Here is a 27,316-nt window from a genome sequence, read left to right on the forward strand (position 1 = left end):
CTTGAAAACTAGTGAAGACACGAGAACTTGAGTTGAGTGTAAATGTCATTTATTGACCAGATAAATGACGAAAGTGAACAAAAACACATATATATACAATATTACATACAATCATGTAAATTATAGCTGGGATAAGGCCAAATAATGATTAGTTTCAACTTAGATATGATATATTGCGACTTAGTGCTTATCCCAGCTATTGTTATATAATGATTACCAAGTTTGTGTAACAAGAAGGTGGCGTAAACAAAGAGGCCACACAGCATGCAAAATGCTTGCATGAAGCATGCAGCGCCACCCAAGGAAAGGCATTTCATAAATTATATACTGCTCAATATTAATTGTAGCAAACATGTGTTCTTTAACAGATAATAACATTGTGAACTGAATATCATGTAACCGTATGGACTAAATAAGCATAAACATTAATAACCCACATAAGCACAAAGTTATATCTGAACTAGTGCTAATTGTAAAGGACAAAGGTTACTAAACCTGTGAATAACAAACGCTCCCCAACTCCCTTTTGGTGCCATATTCCCTGTAAGCTTCATTAAATAAGACAAACTCGATGCATTTGAGACTTTAACAACGTTTACCCAGAAGTGTACAAAGTTCATTCAAATTTTAGCATTCCACGCGTGCGCATGTGAATGCATGTGCGTCCTGACCATATCACCTTGTCCACACAATCTATATATTTTAATATACTAAATATCTAAGTATTAAAGTATTTATTCCAAAAGTATTAAAAAGATACGATCATTCAAGTGTTTTTTTGATTTTGCTCATTTCACATGCACGCACGTGCATACATGAGCATGGTGACCATATTTTCTTGTACATGTCCGTAACATCTATCTATGTTCTAAATCTCACCTCGTTTGGTTGAAAACCAAGGGAGTTATAGCTGTTTAAAGTTTCAGCCAATCAGATTGCAGTGCATGTACATGCACGTGTATGCATGTGCATGGTGACCATATTTTCTTTTAGTAGTCCAGTATATCTATCTATGTTCCAAGTCCCATCCTGTTTGGTTGAAAATCAAGGGAGTTATAGCTATTTAAAGTTTAAGCCAATCAGATTGCAGCGCATGTGCATGCACGTGTTTTCATGATAATTGCTACATATCATGTTGTAGGATATCATAATGCATGGCAATTTTCAAAATTTCAAAGGATTTCGTCAAAAAACAAAAAAGATATTGAGACTTTAGTTTCAGCCAATCAGAGCAAAGCGCACGTGCATGCGCGTGAGATTTTGCTATTTTGACCATGTCATATTGTCTATGCTTCTAATATATCCTTATATTATAGGTTTCAAAGCATTTCATCAAAAATTTTAAAAGTTACGCCTATATCAATAAAATCGGTCATTTCACATGTTGCACGTGCACGCTCTTGCAAGCACGTGCGCGCAAAGGGACCTTTGTTCCGCAAATCTACATAACATGTCTACTGACCCTAAAAACATTTCACCTAAGTCGGATGTATAGTTTACGAGATCATTCCCGGACAAAAAAGTACCCAGGAAGAAGAAGAAGAAGAAAAATAATAATAATAAGAAACAGAGTAAAAACAATATGTTCCCCAACTTCGTTTGGGGAACATAATAAGTAACAAAATATAAAGGACAAAGGTTACTAAACCTGTGAATAACATAAGGTTAACGAGACTAAAAAAGAGACCATATGCTACCTCATAAACAACATGAGCTCATTTTTACAATTAATATTTTATGAACATCCATATGCTGAACTTATGCACAAAATTCAGAACAAAATCCTGCTGAGTTCAAACTAACATACAGTTTTTATAAGCAGCTGTTCGCTGACCTGATACACAAATTTTTGAACTTCTAAGCTCATGACATGATACAATTTTGTAAACCGACATATGCTGACCTGATACACAATTCTCAAGACCAAAATTAAAGCTGAATTCCAACTAACATACATAAATTTTATGAGCAGCTGGGTGCTGTCCTTAAGTATATTAGCTCGCAAATTTAAGGCCAATATGAAGAGTAAAATGTGCATCTAACTAGCACTTAATTTTCAAAGCGAACACTTTGCAAGATCACTGACCAAAGTAATATTTTATTTAAGCAGCTAAATGCTGACCTCGGAAGGTTTAAATTTGTTTGTTTTTTTGTTTTTTTTTGATAGGTTGCTTTAAAATTTTACAATGTATCACAGCAACCATTAGCTGGCCTAATAGACTTGATTTATACGTTTAATTACTGAAATGGATGTAAAAAGTTTATCAGATTCTAATTAAATTCTGGAAAAAAAAACAAAAACAACCATATGCTGACTTCTCTCTTTGGATAGTCGATGGCAGTACATGTATAAGGGGAAACATTTAGTTTGGAATTGATTTATACGTTTAATCACTGAAATGGATGTAAAAAGTTTATCAGATCCTATTTCAATTCTGAAGAAAAACAACCATATGCTGACTTCTCTCTTTCAATAGTCGATGGCAGTACATGTTTAAGGGGAACATTTAGTTTGGAACTGATTTATATGTTAAATCACTGAAATTGGATGTAAAAAGTTTATCAGATCCTAATTAAATTCTGGAGAGAAACAACCATATGCTCACTTCTCTCTTATCATAGTCAATGACAGTACATGTATAAGGGAAACATTTAGTTTAGAATTCTTAACATCAATTGTGGAATTTAAAACCTGACTGCATTTATTTTAATGTAACGTCTTTTGAGTGCCAACGACCGAGTTGTTGGATTACAATTTCAGATAAACCATTCTAAGCTGCCACTAGCAGTACAAAATTTGCAGTACAAACACAAAAACTATGACCAAAGTAAAGCAATCAGTTGAAAACTTATATTGCATGTTTTGATTGGAATCCCACAAAACTGTACTTAACTGGTTCATCAGATTTGAAGGTGAATAAAGGACTAGATGTGTGTTTATGTTAAGTAATGTATACTTTTAAGGCATGAACTGGACAAAATTGACATTTTAAGTCATTGGCTGTTAAAGTAAGTATCACTGGATGCCTATCATTCATAGTTTGGAATATCTCATTGTTATCTAAAGTGAATTATCATCAAAGAAATATTATGGCTTGTCTTTGAATTACTTTTGAGTTGTATGTGTTGTTTATAGGAACGAGTTTGCCTAAGTGCATAAAAATGTTAAAGGCAAGAAGGAAGACTGCTGATAGTTGGTTCTTGTATCTGCTTCTTGAAAAGTGTGAAATAAGTCAGATACTAATTTATCAAGATGGGTTTTGTGATTGGAAGCTCTGGGCTCTTTTGACAACTTTCCTAGCATAGAGGAGTATTTGGTTCATAAAATTAAAAATTGCAAATAATTCTTTCTATAGATGGAAGATAAAACAGTAAACTATGAGTTTTGAAGGTATAACTGCTGTATTATCAGCTAAAAGGCAAATTTTGATAGCTGAAATATGGGACCCAAATGTCTACTAGCAAAATGATTGAAAGAACTTTAAGATAAATTTGACAATCTATATGAATATCTAACTAAGATTTAGCAGACCATTTTAAACTTTATACAGTTTCTTAACCCAAAGCACCAGATGCATCTATCTACTTATAAATGTAGCTTCTGTAAAAAACACCACTAATACTGATGAAATATTGACTTGCCACAAAAATGATCTATATTAAAAGGCTACATTGCCGTAATTCTAAATGTTCCTTAGCAGTTGATTTTCTATGTTATGGTTTGGTTTGTAATTGAACTCAGGAGTCAAATCTATAAAGAGTCTCAAACAATGCACGACCAGGTGTGACCACTTGACAGGCAAATTTTGAACATTTATCCTGGACTATCCTTCTCAACATTTGTCTAATATTAATGAGTTTGTTCTCATGTCTTAGATAATCTAATTCCTATAGGAATAGAATCTACCTCGATTCCATATATAGTCAAAAAAGTTATTGAGAAGACAGTTTTTGTTTCTCTAGAGGAAAATATACTCTCAAACGTAAACGTTTGAAGTTTCTAACATCAGAGAGACATTCTGAGATATTGGCCTGATTTTTATTCCAACATAAACCATTACAAGGACCTGTTTAAAACGTAAACAAAACTGACAAGATGAACTAGCACCCATTGGTTAACATTTATCAAATAATATTAATTGTTAAATGATAGTCTGAAGGTGCTTTGGGATATTTCTAAAATCATCTCCTATGTCTAGCTTAGCCATAAGTGCCTCTCAGATATAATCTGTAATACATTTTCATTAATGTCACATTGCACAACTTATTTTTCACAAAATGTCTTCATTTACTGATAATACACTATATCGCCAAATTATCTATATATATTTATATGTATTTGTATGTTTTTGAGAATGAAATGATTTAAAAATAAGAATATAATAGCACTTTTAATAGTGTTCACCAAATGACATGGTAAATCTGCACATACATGCACTTGCAAGAACACGAAATGAGTAAAATGACAAATATATTTAATATAGCCAATTTTCAATTATTTATGATGAATTGCTTTTAAAATGGATGCATTAAAAGTGTAAACATTTTGATATGGTCATTATGTATGTGCATGTATTTGTGTGTGTGTAAACCCTAAAATGACTAAAATACTAGATTGCCTTATTTTATGAAGCTTGCCGGGAATAAGACACCAAGAAGGACATAAGGAACTTGGGAGAGCATTTAGAGAACATCTGAAATGGTTTCCATTACAATTAAAACTAGTTGACTGAGGATTAAAGATTAACATTATTTTCTATCTGAATTGAAATATTTTTCTATTCTAAATTTAGAAGTAAACTTTTGAGGTCAATGAAATGATCATTAAAGATTTTATTTATTTATTTATTTATTTATTTTTTTTTTTATTTGTCTACTGATAATGGGACAGAATCTAGTTGTTACTGTTAAATGTATCTGCCACCGAAAACCTGAAAAACAATGCAACTGTTATAAGGAAAAACAATGCAACTGTTATAAGGGTGTTTACCAAATAGGAACTATTCAAATCAGTAGAAGATGTAATAGAAGTCTGCGGTGCAGTGGTGCAGCCTTTGAAGCGATCTTGTCTGTAGAAGCATTGCTGGGAGTCAAGGCTGTTGCTGTTGTCTAAGATTTGCTGCTGCCAGCTGAATTTTTGGAGCAGCCACTTGAGTCGATGATCAATTGGAATCCATCGAATTGCCCAAACTGAATCCACAGAGAGCAATTGAGCCGGTTGACTGCGTAACTTCACCTTTTTGGGAGGCTTCGGACCCATCACATTTTCCTCTTTTTTGGTGGCATTTTATTCTACAATAAGTCTAAGCAGTTGTAATTGCCATAGGTGATAATATAATAGAATTAATAACTTTCTTTGCCACCAAGCTATAAACACATGGTAGATAGGAGCAAACATGCTTACATTTTTCATCTTTATCATTTGTTATTGAACTCTTCACAATGCATGTTGCCAATCTATTATCATATACAAGTGTCGGCTCAGCTTAAAATAGGTCAGTTCATCATGGTCATCATAAAATTCAACAACCGTGACATAAAAGTGACAGGCAACCCATTTTTTTTATAAATAAATAAAAAGATCTTCCAACCTTCATTAGATACATGGAAGATTAAGAAAAACAAACTGGAGCCAAGATTCACATAGTCACATGCAAAAAAGACATTGATAGGCAAACCACTTATAAATAAATAAACAGATCCTCCCAACCTTCATTAGATATTGGGAAGATTAAGAAAAACAAATACCTTTTTTGAAATAAAGAAACAGATCGTCCCAACCTTCATCAGATATTGGGCGATTAAGAAAAACAAAACAAACGGTAGCCTACACATAATATGATGGAATCAATTGACGATTCCGATAATCATACTGGAATCAATTGACGATTCCCAACATCAATTGGAATCAATTGACGATTCCCATACTGACCAGAACTGACACTGACAAAAACAGCTGGAGCCTTCACATACAAAAAACATTGATAGGCAACCATTTTTTAATAAATAAACAAATCGTCCCAACCTCCATTAGATATTGGGAAGATTAAGAAAAACAAATTGGAGCCTTCACATAATATGATGGAATCTATTGGCGATTCCCAAAATTTTGACAAGTGCTGACATTGACAGCAAATTATTAATTCATGTAAGGCCTAAAAAAAAAATATGTTTGTTTCCTGTAACCCGACCGACCCATTCAAATTATCCCCGGGTGGATTTTTTTTTTCTGACAAATGGCAAAACTTCGTTTGATCAATCAGCTGATTCCATTTATTAAATTAAAAAAAATAGCTTGTAGCTTAATTTGAGACATAAAATATGTCAACTTAGTGTACATTTACCTTAAATATAAAGAGTAATCATTATTGTAACAACCGTTTCCCCCTACAACTTTCTGAAGTTTGTTTTCTGCCGCTTGGCAGCCATTTTGGATGCCATATTGGGTGTCCACTGTAAATATAACAACAGGTATTTTCGGTCCCGGGATGTTTGACCATTCATAAGCCAAAAAAAAAAAAAAAAAAAATTCCGACCTACCGACCCTTGATTTTTTGGGAATGTTACAGGAAACAAACTTTTTTTTTTTTAAGCCTAACATAATGTGCAGAGACATGTCGAGGTTTACGTTGAAATTAAATAAGCACTAATACAATGTCATATTTTTGTGTAACATGCGACATGACATATTGCGGCATTAGCCAGAATCTTTATCACATGCATTCAGTGTTTTCCCTAAGAGCCGGCAATCAGGTAAATTGACCACTTTAAATGACAAAATTGTCGCTTTAGAATAACAATTTGTTGTAAGATCCACAGAGATTTTGTGATCTCTAATCCTTTACTTTGAAATAAATGGAAAACACTGATGCATAACAATCTATCATCATATGTGCAATGTACTACTTATCATTATTCTCCCATCCAATCAGATGGGAGGCATGGAGGGCAGCACTTTTTATGTTCTGAAGGTACTTCATGAACCGGTGGTCGCAGCTGCTGTCTTCAGGTGAACCCCATCACTTGCCAAGTATTTCATGTCTGGGTTCCAGAAACTGCAGTGGTGCCAAATTTAATTATTTCTGGTAAACTGGTGATATTGATGGTGTAAAAGTTTATTATTATCAATCACTGTCGCCTACTTGGATGGATGTCTGCAGTCGAGTAATATTCTCTTGAGCTGGCTAGCTCGCGGGTCTTGAGACCGCCCCTGGTTCATGTAAACAATTTAAATGTATGTTTCTGTAGCCGTGAATTATCGAAATCTGGTTCATTCAGTTAAAAAACACAAAGCAACTCTTCAAAGAAGGACTGACCTATCTGCACTATAGTGCGCGGTTTGGGATATCAGGTTTTTACCTCCATGCTGACTAATCCGAAATCGATTAAGACAATTGCACAATCCATCAAACTGTTCAAACTGATAACGCATCTGAGGTGGTGTCACAGGAGTAGAAAATATAGCTTTAAATCAGAGAAATTTGAATATTTCTCTAAATTGATTCCAACCTCATGTTTGCGTAAAATCAAATTAATTGAACACTCGATCCCGATCAAGCCGAACCCGATCCAAACATGAGTTCGATCCCGATCCAGTCGACCCCACTCTTTTTACATTAAAAATCAGTAACAACTGCAATTTTAATCTAAATTTGTCAAAAACAATGTAAAAAAGATTGTATATAAATCATTTTATGAGACATAAAATTGTATTTACTTATGACTTTAACTTTTCTATCGTCAATTTCCCTTACTGATGTTACAATATGATATCTTATGTTCTAAATTCACCAGTTCAAACGAACATAAATTATTTATAAATAAAACTCAAAAACACTTTATATAGGATGAGCTCGCATGCGCGAGTGCAACAGACTTTAATGAAGTGTATACAGTATACAAAGCACAGTCTTTAACTTAACTTCTGAAATCCAAATCATTCTACAAAAGAAAAAGAAACAAATAAAGCGACAGTCAACATTAAAACGAACATTTTAACAAGTATATCGATCATACTGGAAGGGGTGGGTGGGGTGGGGGATAAGTCTGTTGCAATATAGCAGCGAACTTCGAATAACTTAAAACACCCGAAAATCTACCTTATACGTGTCTGAATCATGCGTAGCACGGATTCAACCTATTCACCCGTAAACAAATAAACAACCAATCGATCTCCTTTATCGATGGACTTAATCTGCATACAAAACAAACACACGTGTTTTACCATAACTTTTATAAATATATTTATGTTCTAAATTTCAAACGAACATAAATGAGCTCGCATGCGCGAGTGCAACAGACTTCGACGATAAAGAAAGCATTGACATAAAATTATCGAAACGTGTATGACCCCACCCCTAGATATCAAGACTTCAAGGTAATCCAATTATTACGTTTTTCAAACCAGGCCTTGAATAATTAAAAATTATCATAAAAATGTCGCAGAATTCTCAAAGTGATGCGTATTTACCCACATTGATCATTCTTCAAACTTCATAAAGAAAAGTTAATATTATTTAGGAGAATAAAAATATAACTTTTCAGGAAATGAATTCACCTATAACATGCATTTTCCAAACGAAAGTTTTTCGACAATTATATCTATGTTAAAAATTATAGGTTTCCAAGCATTTGAAGAAAACTCCACAGATTTTTATACTGAGTTCTATGTTACTTTAATTTCTTCTATGTATACTGCACAATTATTATTATGCATAAATACTGTAGTTTATAAAGCGTTTGCTATGAATGCTAAACTTCATAAATCAATTATAAATTTATATCAAACTTAAAAATTGGTATTTAAGGCTAAATCGAGGACATTTGTATAAAAATGTTCAAAGAACTTTCAATTACATTAAGATTCATAAACACTCAGTCTGTTCACTGGTATGAAATGTTGCTTGAACCTAAATGATTTTCCAAAAAAGAAATGTATTTATAAGTAAAATACATGCAATTAGACAAAAAAAGACACTTGCAAATCTATAAAGGAATATTAGACATTTATGTCATTCAGAGTTATCTCTCCTATCATAGTATCAATGAACCTTAAGTTGCATGAAATTCAATTTGTTATATATAAAGATTTCAATTACAAGCTTCCTTTGGAGACTTTCATGACTTTTTGAATAAATCATTAAATAAAAGAGTTATCCTTCCTGGCTGAAGAGTGTTTTCTTTTCCTTTTTATCATGACGTCTTCAGATGAACTCAAAAAGCCTTCTACGTTGATTTTTTTTTTTTTTTTTTTTTTTTTTTTTAGTGAATCATACATATCAGCATTTGCAGTTCAGATAGCAACCCCGTTAAAACACTGTGAAGAATAAAATTACTTATATAAACTTAAAAGTTTGAGTGCTTACAGAATTTCTCTGTTTCTTGTACAAGATTGTGACTTCCAGATACACAAGAATAACTTTTACAATACAAAATAAATTTAAATCAATCATAAATTATACTCATCTGATCAAACTCAATTATTAACCTTTTCTAAACATCCCTTGGTTATTAGCAATAGGACAAAAGAACTGAACTTCACCTACCAGAATGTAAACATTATTCCTCTTTGATTTTGACTAGAGGTGATTTGTCCGAACCTTGATTTTAAACACAGCTTTGGAAGTCTTCAGACAAATCCTTCAATGAAAGTTTTGCAAAACATCTGGTCCGTGTGTCCTGACTAAAGATACCTGAAAAAACTTTGCTCCAAAAATTTCAAAATCAGATTGTGATATCAAACTGCTTTATTATTCCCAAATCGTTTTCTAAACGCTTAGAATCCAATCCAACAGAGTATGTGATTATAAGAAGCACAGTTACAATTTGGCCTCCTGTACAGAATAAACAAGACAATGCTATATTAGTATTTAAGCTATTAAAATATAAATACGCAATTCAAGTACAGTAGTTTCGCTTTGTCAATTGAAATTTCAAATATGTCTGCAAATACATCTCAAACAAATTGCACTTTTGTATATCTTTTGAAGTTTATGTACTTGCATTTATCGATAAAATGAGTTTCCTGCTTCAATGAGATACTATAATTTTACACATCTTCAAAAGACAAGAAGGCAACTATATTTAAGGTCATGTCAACTTCGAAAATACTTACAAATCCAACAAAGAGAATTGTCTGCATAATCATACATCTCTGAATTTTCCAGCTTCATCAAGATACTTACAGGTCTTTTGAAGGTCTTTTGCTAAATATACTAGTCAATACTACATTCCAAAAATGTTAACTTCTTCGAAAATTTTAAAAATTTCAAAAATAATTTATGATCAATGTACATGATGAACCATTCAAGCATTCCAGCTTCATCTAAGCTACCTACAGAATTTGAAAGGGTCTTGCCTGCATCATACTACATCTGAAACCATGCCAGATTCTTCAAGCTACTATAACTGAATTTTAAGTGGTTTTGTCTGTATCAAACCCTCTCAAACATGCCAGTTTCTTCAAGCTACTAACTGAATTTTATATGGTCGTTTCTTTGTAAAACTACATCTCAAACCATGCCAGCTTCTTCGAACTACTTACTGAATTCTCTATGGTCTTGTCTGTATCAATCTACATCTCAAACCATGCAAGCTTCAAGCTAATTACAGAACTTGAAAAGGGCCTTGTCTGCATCATACTACATCTCAGACCATGCCAGCTTCTTCAAGCTACTTACAGAACTTGAAAAGGGCCTCGTCTGCATCATACTACATCTCAGAGCATGCCAGCTTCATCAAGTTACTTACGGAACTTGAAAAGGGCCTTGTCTGCATCATACTACATCTCAGACCATGCCATCTTCATCAAGCTACTTACGGAACATGATTTTAAAGGGGCCTCGTCTGCATCATACTACATCTCAGACCATGCCAGCTTCTTCAAGCTTCTTACAGAACTTGAAAATGGCCTTGTCTGCATTATACTACATGCCAGACCCTGCCAGCTTCTTCAAGCTACTTACAGGACTTGAAAAGGGCCTCGTCTGCATCATATTACATCTCAGACTATGCCAGCTTCTTCAAGCTTGGAAAGGGTCTTGTCTGCATCATACTACATGCCAGACCATGCCAGCTTCATCAAGCTACTTACAGAACTTCCAAAGGGCCTTGTCTGCATCATACTTCATGCCAGACCCTGCCAGCTTCTTCAAGCTACTTACAGAACTTCAAAAGGGCCTTGTATGCATCATACTACTTCTCATACCATGCCAGCTTCTTCAAGCTACTTTCAGAACTTCAAAAGGGGCCTTGTCTGCACCATACTACATGCCAGACCATGCCAGCTTCTTCAAGCTACTTACAGAACTTTAAAAGGGCCTTGTCTGCAATGCATCAATACATGTGGCAATAGGTCTTGCGAATATCATCATGATATCAACTCTTGAGTCGTATTTTCTTCATAACAGATAGAAAACACTAAATTAGGACATGCAAAATGCATAATGAAGGCTATTATAAACACTGTCTTAAATTGATACTCTATAATATTTATCAGCATCGGAATACATTATGTACAAATTATGGAGCATCAATAATATGCATTTATCTTATGTTCTTCATTTCTACGTATTTTAAAATACATTGTACAACGTCCACAATTAGGAGCATAAAAACCACTGTGGCTAAACAAAGGTTTTATTGAATAAAAATTTTTACTAAAATAAAACGATGTTTCATCATTTTTCGAGTTTATATCAGGAACATCAGGAACTATATATTCAATTACATGTACACTGTACATTATTTCCAAGATTTGAAAACAACTTCAGAAAAATGAACCAGCTATATGCAGTTCTATGCATCAATGTGTCACAGTACAATGTAGAATTGTAAAATTTTAGGACTGTTCAAACCATATCATGAAATTCAAATACAATTAGCTTCCAAAATAGTGTGTCTCGTTACTAGAAATTAGAAACAGTGGAACTTTGTTCATAATTGCTACCAAATTCCAACCCATCATATAGATATAAAATTATATATACATGTACCAGGTACGTACGTGTATTAATTACTACCGTGACTTTACTAGAATTATATTCATTCTCAAGTAACACGTGTTTGGTTTTTTTTTGTTTTTTGTTTGTTTTTTTATTTTTTTTATTTTTTACAAAGCTAAATTCAAGCTGAAAAACGGACATAAATCTGTGTCCAAATGCTTACCAGATTCTCTGTTCTGCGCGTGCCTCTATCTGCTGTAAGAGTCGTAGCCGTAGCTTACATAGTCCTATGGTCTATGAGGCTTAGTAACAATTAAAGAAACAAAACTGGCAGAAGATTAGACGTTGACAAACGTTTTAATCACTCAAGCTTTCAGGAATTACGATTAACAGAATGAAATTTTGTTGCCTTAATGTGAAAGACACAGGGTGCTTACATGTATATGGTCCTTTACCCTATCGTAAATAATATAAACAGTGTTTAAAATTCAAATGTTATTTTTATACTTTCGTTCTTTCTTTGAGGAAGTCGCAAATAAGAAATTACCAGTTTGTAGCTGCACCTTCAAATGTGCCAATTTTCACCCACATGGAGTCCAAACGTGTCAGAGATGCCCGGAACCTCGGCTCTGTTTGTTTGTGCATAATCAGCAACTGTTTCTACATGAAGCTAGGCGCTCGTCTAGTATAGACTGATTTTTATCTCCGATCTAAGCGAACATAAGTCTGTTGCAATGTAGCAGCGAACTTCGAATAACTTAAAACACCCGAAAATCTACCTTATACGTGTCTGAATCATGCGTAGCACGGATTCAACCTATTCACCCGTAAACAAATAAACAACCAATCGATCTCCTTTATCGATGGACTTAATCTGCATACAAAACAAACACACGTGTTATACCATAACTTTTATAAATATATATACCCGCATACAAAGTTTATATATCTCAGTCAATTCGATACGCAAGAACATGCACTGAGTATGAGCACGTTCTAAAACGGGGTAAATTATTGACGAGTTTATGAAACAAGAATAATAACAGCCCTGTTAAGTCATCATTTCGTTACTTTAATAGTCGATACAATGACACTGTCAGCAAAACAATTTATTATTGAGTCTAATGCTGACAGGCGTTTTTCATACTAATTGTTAGTTCATTATTCATACACTGAGTTTACGATGGATTTTCCTGTTATTTACCGACAAGGAGCATACGGCGGGTGAGACAATTCGGTAGGGGAAGCTCACTCCTCCATGGGACCTGATAGCACCTCTGATGTTTCGGAGGTCCGTGTTTGCTCTGCTCCCATTTTGTATTGTTTTATGGACTTTGATATTGAATACTGTTGTTATCTTCATATCCAAATCACTATAAGAACACTTGCAAAACGCTAAATTTTCAGAAATAAATTTCATTGATTTCAATAAATTTTAAGTGACCTTGAAGGCAAGCTTAATTTATTTCGTATATTAGTCCAATTATTGCATTTTCGCAAATATCAGCTTGGTAAGTAGATTTCCTGATGGAGAATGTATCAATTTTAGAACATGTTTATTTGCAAGAGTCATTCAAAAAGGATTACTGCAATTTACATTGTGTTTTGGGTCTTTATGGGTTGCTTCTGTTGCTTGTAAATCTTGAACTAGGTTCACTTTTCTATATTTACTACAGTGGTCTCTCAATTAGATACCCAATTTAAATGTTAAAAATTATTTTAGACTGTAATGCAATAATTCATTTGGATGTTTTTGTCCTTACGGTTTTCCAAATACAGACAATGTACACTTACCTGTTCTTTATATGTATGAGAGGCGGGGTTACCATATCGTAATCAAAGTACTCAGAAGTACAGAGAGCCGGGCTCATTTACAGAGTAGAATGGATTTCTTACATGAATCATGTTTATATTCTGATGAAAAAATTATTTTAAAGCTATGTATCAATATAAATGATAAGACACTGACAGTGAGTTTTTCAATCCTAATACCACGGTCCGATTTTGTCAGAATCAAAATTAATCTGGTACCGCAGCTGAATGTAAACAAATAGGCCAGTCTGGTTCCCTCTCCTGCTTTACCTCGTATGTGTAGAGAACTACGGTAACACTGATTATCAAAAATCCTTACGCTAATGAACTATGTTCTTTGACTTATGAAGTTTTCAAAGTCATCACTACTAATGTTTATTTTATATAGATAAAACTTCGTTTTATTTTTGTTGCTTTATTTAGCGTTTGTATTATCTCAAAAGCGGCTGAGAGTAAGAACTATATTTTTGCACGTAACTTTGAAATGGCGACTATGGGGTTAACATCCTGCCTTGAACAGGATCACATAAGCCGGCAATTGCTCGTTGAGCAATAAGCCCGGCTAAAAATGAATCTAAAATTAGACTGGATGAACACCAATGAAATGTATTTTTAAAAAATACGAGATCATTATTTTCCATCTTCCTATTTAATCTGTGTGACAAAGGTAAAATATTTACAAGGGTTCGAGCTCATCAGTGTACGTAAAGAATATTTCAAATCAATGGATTATTATTTAACGTATTCGAACACAGTCTCCTAGTTAGCTTAACATGCTATCTATAAGTCACCTGACGGAAAATTACCTGAGGTAAGATATCACGTGGTAAATCAAAATATTTAACGTGTCACGGCCCTTGGTTAAAATAGAGAGAGCGAATGTAAGAAGAAGCAGGTTTTTTTCTCTTTAAACCATGGGCGCATGTTTGTCTATTCATCCCCTTTAAACACAACATTACTAAATGCAAATAAACAACTACTGTTGAAAGGAGAACAATAGACAAACATGCTCATAATATGTATAAAGTTTGTAAAAAAAGTGGACGCCCTTATTATTGTACTAAGATAACAGAACCTGTGATAACACACACCTCAGAAAACAGATTCGTATATCGTAGATACATACTTTTATTTATTATAATTGAGTAAAGTTGTAGATAAGATGCTGATCATTCCCGCAATAAAAGAAAATTGTCTATTTTGAAAGTTTATTTTCACGTTAATTTCGCAGATCCTAAAGTGCAGTCATCCTTTGTGGACAATGTACCTCATCATCACATTTTTATAATGTTTATGATCGACCCATTTTCACACGAGGAAACATCCATTTTGTTATTGTATGAAGCATCATCAAGGTATGAAATAAATTTGCTATGCTGTCCGCATATGCACCAGTTTTTGCATTAAATTACAAATTAAGCAATCAGTTACACTACATAGAAAAATATCATCTTTCCAACTTTGTCAAAAACATTATGAGTTACAAATGAGTTGTAGAGTTACGTAATAAATTGTATAATGCAATCAATACTTTCTGATTATTTTTCCCAAATTGTTTTGTCTGACAATATGACAGACAGAACAGACAAACAGACAGAATTAAGATGTATATTGGATCTAAAATGTTTCTAATGAATCTTAAAAATAAAATTATATACATACTTTTCAGAATATGAATCAAATGTGGATACTCAAAATTCTAAAGAACATTTGGACAATTTGAAATCACAAGAATTTTCCAAAATCAACAGCTTAAAAACCCACGACTTTTCAACTTTATACACAACCATTCCCCATGATAAATTAAAGTCCAGGCTTTTTGATATCATTGACAGCTGCTTTTATTTTTAATTTACTTACCTGTTCATTGGTCATTTGCAAAATTATTTTGTTAAAACAAATTCTGATTGCACACATAAGAACTCTTAAGTTGACATCAAAAAGATTCTTGAGTTTCTTATTGACAATATCTATATGGTTTTTGGAGACCAGGTATACCAACAATCTATTGGAATTGCCATAGGTACCAATTACGCTCCGTTATAAGCAGACCTATTTTTATATTTATATGAAGCAGAATTTGTCCAAAATCTAATGCATGAAAAGAAGAAAACAGTTGCTGTGGCCTTCAACTCGACATTTAGATATATCGACGACGCATTGTCAATTAACAACGCGGGTTTGTTAAGGCAGCACATGGATCAGAATTCGGCGAATTAACACTTTTTTATAATTATGCAACACTAATAAATCGGAAAAGTCAAGGATAAAACTTTTACAATAATTATGTATTCTATAGACTTCAATGGAACTTGTACTATAGGAGGCACTTCACCACGACGTCACCACGTGACGTCTATAATTAGAAAATATGCCTTAATGAAAAAGTGAAAAGTTTAACACTACCCCGGGGATAATTAGTTCCAATTTATATTAATAGTTATGTTAAAACATTTCTGTAACATGAAAAGTGCTGCTAGAATCCTACTGTCCTCTTATAGAAATAATTATTCAACAATTTCGGACGAAACCTTCCCAAAATTTTTACATCTTGTTCATAACATCGAAAAAAAATGCATCATTTCCCGTAACCCAAACGATTCTAGCAGCACTTTCCAAAAACAAAAGAATAAGAACTTTAGATAGAAACAAAAATTAAGTTTCAAGGTATGCGGCGTAGTGTTGAACTTTTGCATCTTTTTTGTTACGAACGACAGAGGAAAGGCTGATCGGCAAGTAAACACCCTCCCTGCTTTAATTTTACGAAGAAATTGCAGAATTATATTACCATACCTTATTCATACGCTTTATTCGCACAAGAATCACACATGATATTCATTCTAAATGCTTTGAAACTCCGATTTCTTGTGTTTGTTTACATCAATTTTCGTTACTTTTCACTTTCACTCTGCTACTGCATGATCAACAGTTATGACGTCACGGGTTTGGTATGTAACCCATGTGATAACTACAGAGGCCCAAGAACGACAAAATTCCGTTGATATTAATCCTCTGCTTATTTTGGTTCATTTTTTACGACCTCAAATCAATCTTAGATATCGAAATTGTTATCTCTAAATCTCACGTCATGTAGCTTATTATGACGTCATAGCATATAGGCAAGTAGAATATTTGGTTGTAACCTTAACCTACCTGCGAATTGTTATTCCCATTCTTACGTCGATACGATATATCCTGGTGAGCTTGAGATAAAAGATACCATAGAATCTGACACATCTGTTTCATACTTTAATATTTTACTTGAAAAAGACGTTAACGGTAATCTAACAACCAAGTTATATGATAAACGTGATGACTTTAACTTTTCCCTTACCTATGCAGCAACATACGTTTAACACCTGCATACGGAGTCTATATATCTAAGTTGATTCAATACGCAAGAGCATGCTCTACGTATGAACAATTTCTAAAACGAGGTTCATTATTAACAAGCAAGTTGTTGAAACAAGAATATCAACAATCTCGATTAAAGTTATCATTTCGTAAATTCTATGGTCGATACGACCTTTTCAGCAAATACAATTTATCATTGAGACAAATGCTTACAGACGTTTTTCACACTAATTGTTAGTCCATTATTCATACACTGAATTTACGACGGATTTCCGTTATTTCCCGATCATGACAAGGAGCTCATGGCGGGTGTGACCGGTCAGCAGGGTATGCTCATTCCTCCATGCCACCTGATTCCACCTCTGATGTTTCGGAGGTCCGTGTTTGCTCTGCTCCTATTTTGTATTGTTTTATGTACTTTGGTGTTGAATACTGTTCGTTATCTCTCTATCCTTCTTCATTCATTTTAAATGTTTTAGTATAGGAGAAACATTCTTGAATAAAAATCGTTTCAATAAGAAATGTGATTCAAGATCGTTTGTTATCATCCACGCTATTTTCAATATATTACATGTTTGCAGGTTTGAATTGTTTGAAGATTGTTTGAGATCAATAACTAGAATTAACCAGAATTGAAAACATACGAAATAGTCAAACGGGTGAATACATGTAATTACAATGTATATGATTACAATAAAAATATACATAATTAAACAATCATTCTTGTTTTCTAATTGTTAACATATTGCCAGCAAACTTTTATGCACTTCAAAGTATTGATTTTCATTTCACCGATAAAAACTCTTATAATTTTTGATTACTCAGAACAAAATTCCTCATCTAATAACTTCCTTCTAGGGGACTCGGCGTTTTGCCTCACATGCGCAATAACCAATTTTACTGAACAAAAGTCTGTAGCACCTCAATTTTAATGATCTTTTAAAAATGGGAAGCATCATGATTAATATGTTTTCCCCACTTTTTATATTTTTGGAGGTGGCCTCCCAGCAAACCTATTACCACAGGAACTTTCGTTTTAAATTTTCCGAAAAGCTTTCTAACACAGATTCCCAAACCATTTTCTCGGCAGAAGGAGTGTCTTATGGGAATACGTTAAGTGTGTGTACTAAGTTTTGCACCGAAAATTTTCGGTGTGTAGGAATAGAAATTTGTCAAGTAAGAGAGGACTTATTCCAGTGCCGAGTCTGCTGTGAATGGATGAAGATAGAGGGGAACTACACCACAAAACAGCCCGAATGTAAATACCTCGAAATGGTATTATTTTCATAATATTTTTTTTTAATATTTCTGTATTAAATCAGCCTTAAGACATTAAAATACTTGTGATTTTTTTCCAATAATATGCTAGCCAGCCAAAAAATAATCAGAAAAGAATGTATAGTATAATTTGTAAATTATATTTTTCCTTTTAATAGGAGTATGAAAAAGGACAAAACCGTAAGTAATATTTTAAGACAAAGGTTTAGCATAAATAAAGTCAAACAAAACTTAAAATCTAAGATGTTCCTGAGAATGTAATAGGCTGAAAACATACTCTTTTAATTGTTCAAGATATAATACAGTTTATATGCTTAATCATGAGGTCATGATTTAGCAAAATCAAAATACATGTATCTGTTTTATCTTGCGTCATAAACTTTTGCTGATTTCTAAGATTGGCACTATATGCCAAGCACATTGGCTTTAAATATGCTGAGACATGATTCCCCGCAATTTTATTTCTTCTGTTTGCTAATTAGTTGTTTAACATCCCTCTCGAAAAGTTTTCACTCATATGGAGACACCATCATTTGCCGATGGGAAGCTGCAAATTTTTACGCAGTTATGATAAGGCTGTCCGAAGGCTTAAAATGTCTTAAAACATACATTTTATTTTGAACTAGATTTTAATTTCAATATGTTATCCTTGTTTGAAATTGCAGTCAACTTGAGATAACAGTTTAATCAGGTATTATAATAAAGCATTTCTGTGATGTCAGATGACTGTGTTGATCACGTGACGGACATTTTTGATAAAAAAAATGTTGCACAAAAATCGCATCGGCACAAGTGCATAACACAATTATTGTGCAAAGTTTGTTATATAGATCAATTCATCGTGATCCATGGTACTTAAAAAGTGCTGGGGGCAGGTTTAATTTTTTCTTCTTAAGAAAATAGTTTACGATAAATTAAAATTACCAACGTAAGAAGGGGTATTTTCCACTCATTATCGCGATTTATACAAAAGCGGATAAAATACATACGATCCCCCAGCAAAGTTCAGTTAGAAGACATACTTCTCTTTTAGATTCACGCAAAATATCTTCAATTTATCCTCGTCTTTCACTTGTGCCAGTCCAATATAAACACGATTCATAAATTCTAACTCTGTCTACGGAAGTGTAAGGGGAGCGTTTCAAACAGAAATTTTTGCTTTTGCTTGAATATATGCAAATCGGACAAGCAAAAGGAATAGAGATATTTAAATATCAAATGTTAAACATTATAACAACACTCACAAGCTTAAAAAACAAACCTTACATTTGAATTAATCAACAAGTCCCCAGAATAAATCTACATGCCGTGTAACAATTATGACACTTTCCCCGTCATGTCAGCTCAAGTATGCAGTGACTTGACGTCATATTCTATTATGACGTCATATCTAGGTAGTTCAGGGAAGTTACTACAGTTTGAACAGTTTGATATTTTACGGGCAGCCTTATCCTAGCTGCGTACCTATACCCCGCACTCAGGGTCATTTAGCAGTGAGGGATCTGTATCGATCCAACACTTCATATACACGGGACTTCGGTATAGAAAAGAGAAAGAATGCTTAAATTCGCACATATTAGAATCATGTCTTCATATTGACAATTTAAAAAAAAAATAGATAATTAAAAAAGTTTTTTTTTTTCTGATTCCTGATGACAATATGTCAATATGTTTGTTTGTTTATTCATTTATTCTTCAAGCTGAAGCCATATGGTTCATCGAAATACATAATCAGCTTATATAATTACAAAATACAGAATTTAAAGCACATAACGAATAAACATACATACTAAATATTCATATATACTTGTTTAAATAAGTAGACTTTAATATGGATTTATCTATTTACTAATTATATTGTATTTCATTTCCAAAAGTGGTGGCGACAACAGCTAGTTTAAGTTCAGTGTTTGGTGACTTTAGTAACTATGCCTTATTTAAGGCTTCGAATGCAATAGATGGAACAAAAAGATGTGAAGAAGGCAATACTACTAATGTAGCTCACTCCAAACCGCAGATTAATCCCTGGCTTAAACTCAACCTTATCAACACCAGCATTGTTGAAAGAGTTTTGATTTACAATAGACAACACTGCTGTGGTAAGAATTATACTTAAATACTTGGGTAAAAAAATACATATGATTATTATATGTAAGTGAAATACAAAATTGATACATAATGATGTTTCACCATGAAAGATTGCTACGTCCAGTTCTCTGATTCTATAATAACAAAAATGATTTATTATATTATTTACTTATTATTTACTTGTTAAAGATTGATATGTATCATTTTAGTTCTATTTAAAGGATGAGTTGTTTCTATGACTCTCTTCAGTTATTGATTATGACATTAGATAAATCAACTTATTTTCTTAATTTAATTGTTGAATTTTTTTTCTAGTTGGTATTTTTTGCATGATTTTATCTCAAAAATTAAAACTCTATCTTTTGTTTCTTATTTCCACAATTTTTATTGAAAATCAAATTACAATTGCCGGCATGGGACTAGGAATGCTTATGTAATACTATAAAATGTTTAGTTCTAAAGAGTAATGTATAATGGATTAACAATGTCAATAGATAAAAAAATAAAAATACGACATGTTTAATAAAACAACAGAACCAATTGTATTAAATAATGATTTTTATTCTTTATCTATGACTGGGAAAGCTCAGTGTTTCTATTGTCTGAAAACCATGGTCTTTTGACAAACCAGACATTAAATACTGTGTTATGTAAAAGAAAACTGTCCGGCAATCAAGCAGATCAATTTTTGAGTTTCTATGAAAAGTTTTATAAATTGACTTGTTTTCCTCTGAAATAAATTTCATGGGTAGAATTTTATTACACTGTATATGAAACAGAAGTAAACAAAATAAGTCCTTCACAAGACTTTCTTAATTAATAATAATTATAAGAAATAAAAATAAATATATAAATAATATTTTCAACACAACATTCCCTGCGGCACTCCATTCTAATATCTTCAAAAATATTCAGCTTTATTTTTTTTTTTACAGGAGAACGACTACATGATGTACAGGTAGATGTCGTAGACAATGGAAGAAATGTTTCATGTGGTTTCTATCCCGGGCCGGCCGCCATTGGAGATCGTATCCTGTTTCTGTGTGAGAGGGAAACCAGAGGAAATGGAGTTACCGTCTCTATATTATCAAAAGACGGACAACCCGACACTCTTCATGTTTGTGAAGTAGAGGTCTATGGCCGATCTTGAGAAAAACTTAATATTCACTTGGTGATGTTGATAAAAAACAGTTTGTACAATTATGTACGGTACCTGTTTTATGCAGTGGATTACATTAAAATTTAAGCGCATTTTAACAGGTTTTTGATTATCATTTAGGTAGTGCGATTTTAATGTTATTATAAAGGTCATGAATCCTTCTGAAGAGAGAAATGTGCTCACGTTAAGTATGCAAGCGTTAAATGACATTAAAAAAAAATCACAATGTTAATAACCTAAATGTTTACTGGTATTATGTCGTCGTTGTTGATAAATAATGATCCATGCATTAATTAATGTTATTTATTCAACTTAATTGGTAATTATTTTAGTTTTTGCTGACGAGTTCAAATAAAAAAATACTTCTTTATGTTCTTGTTTCGTTTGTTTGCTTTGTTGTTCTAATTTCCTATTCTTCTTGCAATCCATTGAAAACGTAGTTGAAAATACTATAGGTGCTGTGAATTCTGGCATTTATTTTGACTATTAATATAAAGTTCATTTTTTACGGACATGACAATAAAGGGTTATTAATTTGACGTCACAATAGCGACGTCTTTTATTCCTGTTGACTTTTTAAACTGTGTTATAGGCCTATCATTGCTAACAGTCAATAACGTATACAGTTTACAAAAAGAAAAAATAAACCTATTAAGAATTAATAACAGCTTTGTTTGATTTCTAGAATTTCTTTAAATTAGAATTCTCTTCCGTTGGTAGATAATTGAAAACAATTTCAAAACCCCGAAAATATGCTGGTATAAGGGCAAAAGGATATCATAAAATTCAGCAAAAGATAGCGACTTAAATCAGGAAAATATATTTACGTTTATATTTAAGAATTACAAAGTACTAATTTTATTGCCCCAATCCATGAGCTTTTTAATAACCACTCGTATTTCATAACGTTTAAATTTCATGATCATTATCTCCAATGAATTGATCAAAACTAAATGTACCATAAAGTTTAACCTCCTGGAACTAGGAAATATCTAAATGGACTACTGAAAAAAATTGAAATGCATTCAAAGTATTTGTTTTCATATGCCAAAAATATAAGAGAGACGAGATATGTACATTAAAAGTCATTGTCGATTTGTGGACAGTGTGTTTAAAGTTTGTTACGTCGTTAACTGACGTTGGTCATGTGTGATAGATGTTGAAGTCCGATAAGCAAACATGCTGTTATAATCATGTGAGAGTCTTTCACTATACATAGATTTATTTACAAAATTATATGCATTAAAATCAGCTGTTCATGACATTGTACAATTAATTAAAACAGGCCCGGTTTAAATATTCAATAATTATAAGGAATTTCATCAAGATAAGTATATGATGTTGAAAATGCTGACTCAAGAATAATTACGTCATGAAACTCAATGGCGACAGCGACGGGTGAACATATAATGCCTTCTTTATTTTAGGATAATTTGATAAATATTCAGGGTATCAAGCTAAAATTTTCAACATTTCTTTATCTTTTGTTGTTTGATGTTCCTTTAAAAATAATTCTGTAAGCATAATATTAATTTTATTGCATCAGTCAACAATTTTTTTAACACTCTAGGTAGATTTCTACTGTTGTCATAGTTTTATTTTATAATATCATTACTTAAAGATACCATTTTTTGTCACTTCAAAGTGCACATCAAGTCATGACAAAATTTAAAATTTCAAAAGTAGACAACACTTTCAAAATTCAAAAGTCAATAAATAAATTGTTTATATCTAAAGAAGGGAATTTTCACTTGGATTACACATGGGAAATATGACGGCCCTGGAACAAGAAGTTATTTCCAAAGTTGTGTAAATTCTTTCAAAATTGGGTCATCCTCAAAGTCACAAGGTCAATGTTTAAATGTATGGACAATGTTCAAGCTTCTATGGACAACAGACAACCAGATTGACATACAGACAGACGGATTGGCAGGATAAAAACGTCCATAAACATAAGGATATTTTTGTTAGCGATGGGAGATTTTCATAATCTTTACTAGCTTTTCAAAAAAATATAACTTTTTAATGAAAAACACTTGTAAAATACTAAACAATATTTTAAGTATTTATAGACATACTAGAATTACATGCATTTATAGATGTGTTTGTTGTTCATATCGTAGAGAGAGAGGGGGAGTAGAGGTGGATAAGGATAGAGAGCATGTGTGTCGGTGGATCGGGAATTTGCACAATATTTGATACCAGTCTTTATTATTATGCCTTATCGGATATAAACATTGTACTTGTATATATCAAGTCAACTGTTTAAATTCTAATTATAATCCTTGAGGAAGGAAATCGGTCATAAAGATTGTCAATAACGATTGCAATATAGCCAAACTACAAGCGGGCATTGAATTTAACACTGTGATTTTTGGTGATGAAAAGTACAATAATGTTATTCTGGAACATTTATACTTTATATTCGACCTCGTTCTTCGTCTTCGACATTATACTAGGCAAAAGGTGAATAATTCTCTTGATTAATTATATTTTTTTAAAAGGAAAAAGAGTGAGACAATATGGATTTTTGAAATTTCATACTGTTTTATGATAAACAATTTAATGTCACGAATGATATCGATAAATTTCATTGTTATTTGCTTATGTGAAATTTTAGACAAGGGGGATTGCAATGTTCCTATGGACATGAATGGGACTATACACTGGAAAAATGTGTTTGTAAGTACATATATATATATATAATCATAGATATAATAACATTGAAAGATCAGAATTTGTTTTCAAATTACACATGAAAGGATTATTGTAAGCAAATGACATATAATTCTAATTAAGCGAGGAAGTCTATTTCAAAAGCTTGCAAAGACGGATTTTATGGAGCAGATTGCAATACACCCTGTTCAAATGGACGATATGGTAAACATTGTGAGCTGATATGTACGTGTGCAGAACAGGACTGTCACCACATTTACGGCTGCAAAAAAAATCCATCGGGTAACATCTGTTATTATATTACCATTAACATTAAAATATCTTGCATTTTGTTTTATTTCATTTTGTTGAAAAAATATTATTTATACGCTATTTTCATGATACATGTATCTTACTTTTTTCGAAATTTTTTTACATAAAGAACTTTTTTCTTAAATTTGATACTTATCTAGGTTGCTTTGTGTGTTGGATTTGTAATGTTATATAATGCTATTTACCATAAAAGCCCTAGTTGTTTTTGGATTGTTTTGTTTTCACGTAATAAAGACATATTTGCATTTTTTTCGATGTTGAATAGAATGTGAAGTTGGGAAAATCGGTCTTTATTGTGAGCTACCATGTCCGTATCCAGCTTTTGGGAAGCAGTGCCAGAGAAAATGCGATTGTGGGCAGCAGCATTGTGATACAAAACATGGATGTATAGGTTGTATATTTTTTTCAAGCAATAATGATTGATAAATAGTAATATGTCAAATACACTAAATGTAATCACAAAAAGCATGTTTTTCCGAAGGTTTGTAGCACTAAAAGTTAATATAATTATCTTATTTGATTAAGCCACCATTGATCATTTTCGAAGCCCAGGTAAAACAATATTGCTTTTCTATACAGTATTGTCAGTGCAGATATAGTTCTCATTTTTTATTGCTATGATATCTTACTTAGGTGCATCAACTCTTAATAAAGAACACATCACGAGTACCAGATTTCATGTTTTTTCTTCTATCAGCCAGAAAACAGAAGGTAAAGTTAATGCACTCAGATCAGGACATCAGTAGTAAACACTCTACTAAGATTTTAACACAATTAAATATAATAATAAAATGAATGCTTTGACATATAGACCAACATAAATTTGTAAAGAAATTACGCCTGTTAATTAGATTTGAAGAACTCATTGTTATAGCGAGCGCAGCGAGCGTCGAAAAGCGACGATCGTCACTGCGAGTTCTTAAAGCAACGCATGTGCGAACAGAAAATTCGGACTACTGCACACTCATTCGATAGAATTTTTGACGCAGTAATTTGGACCCACAAGGCATCACTTGTTTTAGCTACGTTCTCGCAAAAAAAACGGCAAATGTTTAACAAAAAGTTTACTCGCCTTGATTTAATGGATACATAATGAAAATAAATAGTAAACGAAACGTTTTTCATTAACTTTCAGCACTTTTCAGTTTTTTCTTGGTATTGCAACTTATCACGTACGACGTCATGTGAAGTCAGAATCTAGACGCACCAAATGTCGCGTGCGGTTTGTCGAGCCCGATCTAAATTAAAAGAATAGAAGTGTTTACGCTCTCTGTAACGGTCGCACGTCAACATATTAACTTAAACAATATAATTCTTAAAGATCTCACTTAAAATACCAATTGATCTGAATAAGACGTAATGATGCAAAAGTTAAAAAGTTTTTGCACCCCGTACAAAACTTTCACTGATTAAGACGTTATCTATACCGGTGAAGGGCTTTTACATAACACCCGTACGCAGTACTCAGGGCCATTGAGCAGTTTTATTAGGATCATTAGAGTGCCAATTTCTAGCGTGATAAGTGGCCTCAGGTTTTTTTTTTTAAATTCTCATCCGAAAGACCCATAACCTTTATTTGAAGAACATATGATACAAAAAAGAAATCAATACCTAGATTGGTATCTATATTAAGGGTTTCACTGTCTAGCTCGTTAGTTTGTTGGAACATCAATTGAAATAGGAGATAATTTGCATTCTTGGACGCTATAGGCAAATCTTATGCCTTTGTGGCACCTGACTTCACCCTTGAAATTTCGATAAGTCAGTATTCTTACAAGATAATTTGATTTTTTTCTGATTTCTAATAATGCATTATTTTAATTAAGTTTGAAAATGTCTTTAATTGACAGAAAATGCATCGGAAAACCTCGGGAACCATCCCATGTCTGCTATAATGTCTGAGAATGCGACTGAAAGCACGAAAAAAGTACTACTGACTGTTATTATGGTTCTTATGGTTATTGCTTCAATATTACTGGTGGTATATGTGTGGACATTTTTCTGGAAAGTTCCTTCTGAATCAGTTCCTTACAATGTCTGAGTACTTTGTTATAAATAGACAGGTTATTATTGTCAAAAAGATTATACGTTATCATATGAAAAAAAAAATTCTATTCACTTCACTCTCAGGTATGTACATAATTGTAAAAGCATTTCCATCGACAATATTACTTATTTCAATACAAAGTTCAACAAACTTGCAATGTACAAATTTACCATTTTTTTATTCAAAAGTTTTGTTACAATTATTGTCTGATACTACCAGTGCCACAAAGGTTAATTATTATTTATTCAACAAATTTTTGTACAAATTTACAACACATTAAGCTTATCATTTTTAATTTGAAGTAAGTTTTAATTTGAAAGGTCATTTGTTAATTACGATGTCTTTTTCAGTTAAATAAAACGTTGGATTGACAATAAGCCTGCAAACTTCTATGATAATAACACTTGAACTTCTTACTTGGGTTTAAAGCAATAAGCATAGGAGACAATCAAATTAAAGTGCCAAAATATTGATTTGTTTAATTCTCTAAATTTTCAATCCAAAAATGGTTTTTATTCCGCAGCATAATTTTCACTGATTAAGGTTACAAATGTAACAAAGCAATTGAATACCCATAGAAATTGTAATACAATGTATCCATAATGGATAGGACTGGGCCCTACACAGTACCAATGCTCTGAATTCACA

At 32.6% G+C, this 27,316-nt stretch overlaps 2 protein-coding genes across 3 annotated transcripts; both read left to right on the plus strand.

The window, feature by feature from the left end:
• The first annotated feature begins 18,212 nt into the window (after positions 1-18,212).
• LOC134250921 (fucolectin-like) lies at positions 18,213-21,796 on the plus strand. The gene is made up of 4 exons (XM_062733624.1): positions 18,213-18,383; positions 18,545-18,566; positions 20,264-20,485; positions 21,410-21,796. The coding sequence occupies exons 1-4, from the start codon at positions 18,327-18,329 to the stop codon at positions 21,622-21,624; spliced, it is 516 nt and encodes a 171-aa protein (XP_062589608.1). The 5' UTR covers positions 18,213-18,326; the 3' UTR covers positions 21,625-21,796.
• A 2,186-nt stretch (positions 21,797-23,982) lies between these two features.
• LOC134246502 (multiple epidermal growth factor-like domains protein 10) lies at positions 23,983-26,813 on the plus strand. 2 transcript variants are annotated; one of them, XM_062729172.1, is made up of 6 exons: positions 23,983-24,099; positions 24,254-24,315; positions 24,433-24,591; positions 24,887-25,012; positions 25,255-25,332; positions 26,472-26,813. In XM_062729172.1, exons 1-6 carry the CDS (start codon positions 24,014-24,016, stop codon positions 26,660-26,662), a joined length of 702 nt encoding a protein of 233 aa, XP_062585156.1. In that variant the 5' UTR covers positions 23,983-24,013; the 3' UTR covers positions 26,663-26,813. The 2 variants fall into 2 exon arrangements, with proteins under 2 accessions (XP_062585156.1, XP_062585800.1); XM_062729816.1 differs by having other exon boundaries at positions 24,454-24,591.
• The last annotated feature ends 503 nt before the right edge of the window (positions 26,814-27,316 follow it).

The sequence above is a fragment of the Saccostrea cucullata genome, unplaced genomic scaffold, assembly GCF_032062105.1.
Source record: "Saccostrea cucullata isolate Sc308-1 unplaced genomic scaffold, CSIRO_AGI_Scuc_v1 ctg1768, whole genome shotgun sequence".
NCBI classification, from domain to species: domain Eukaryota; kingdom Metazoa; phylum Mollusca; class Bivalvia; order Ostreida; family Ostreidae; genus Saccostrea; species Saccostrea cuccullata.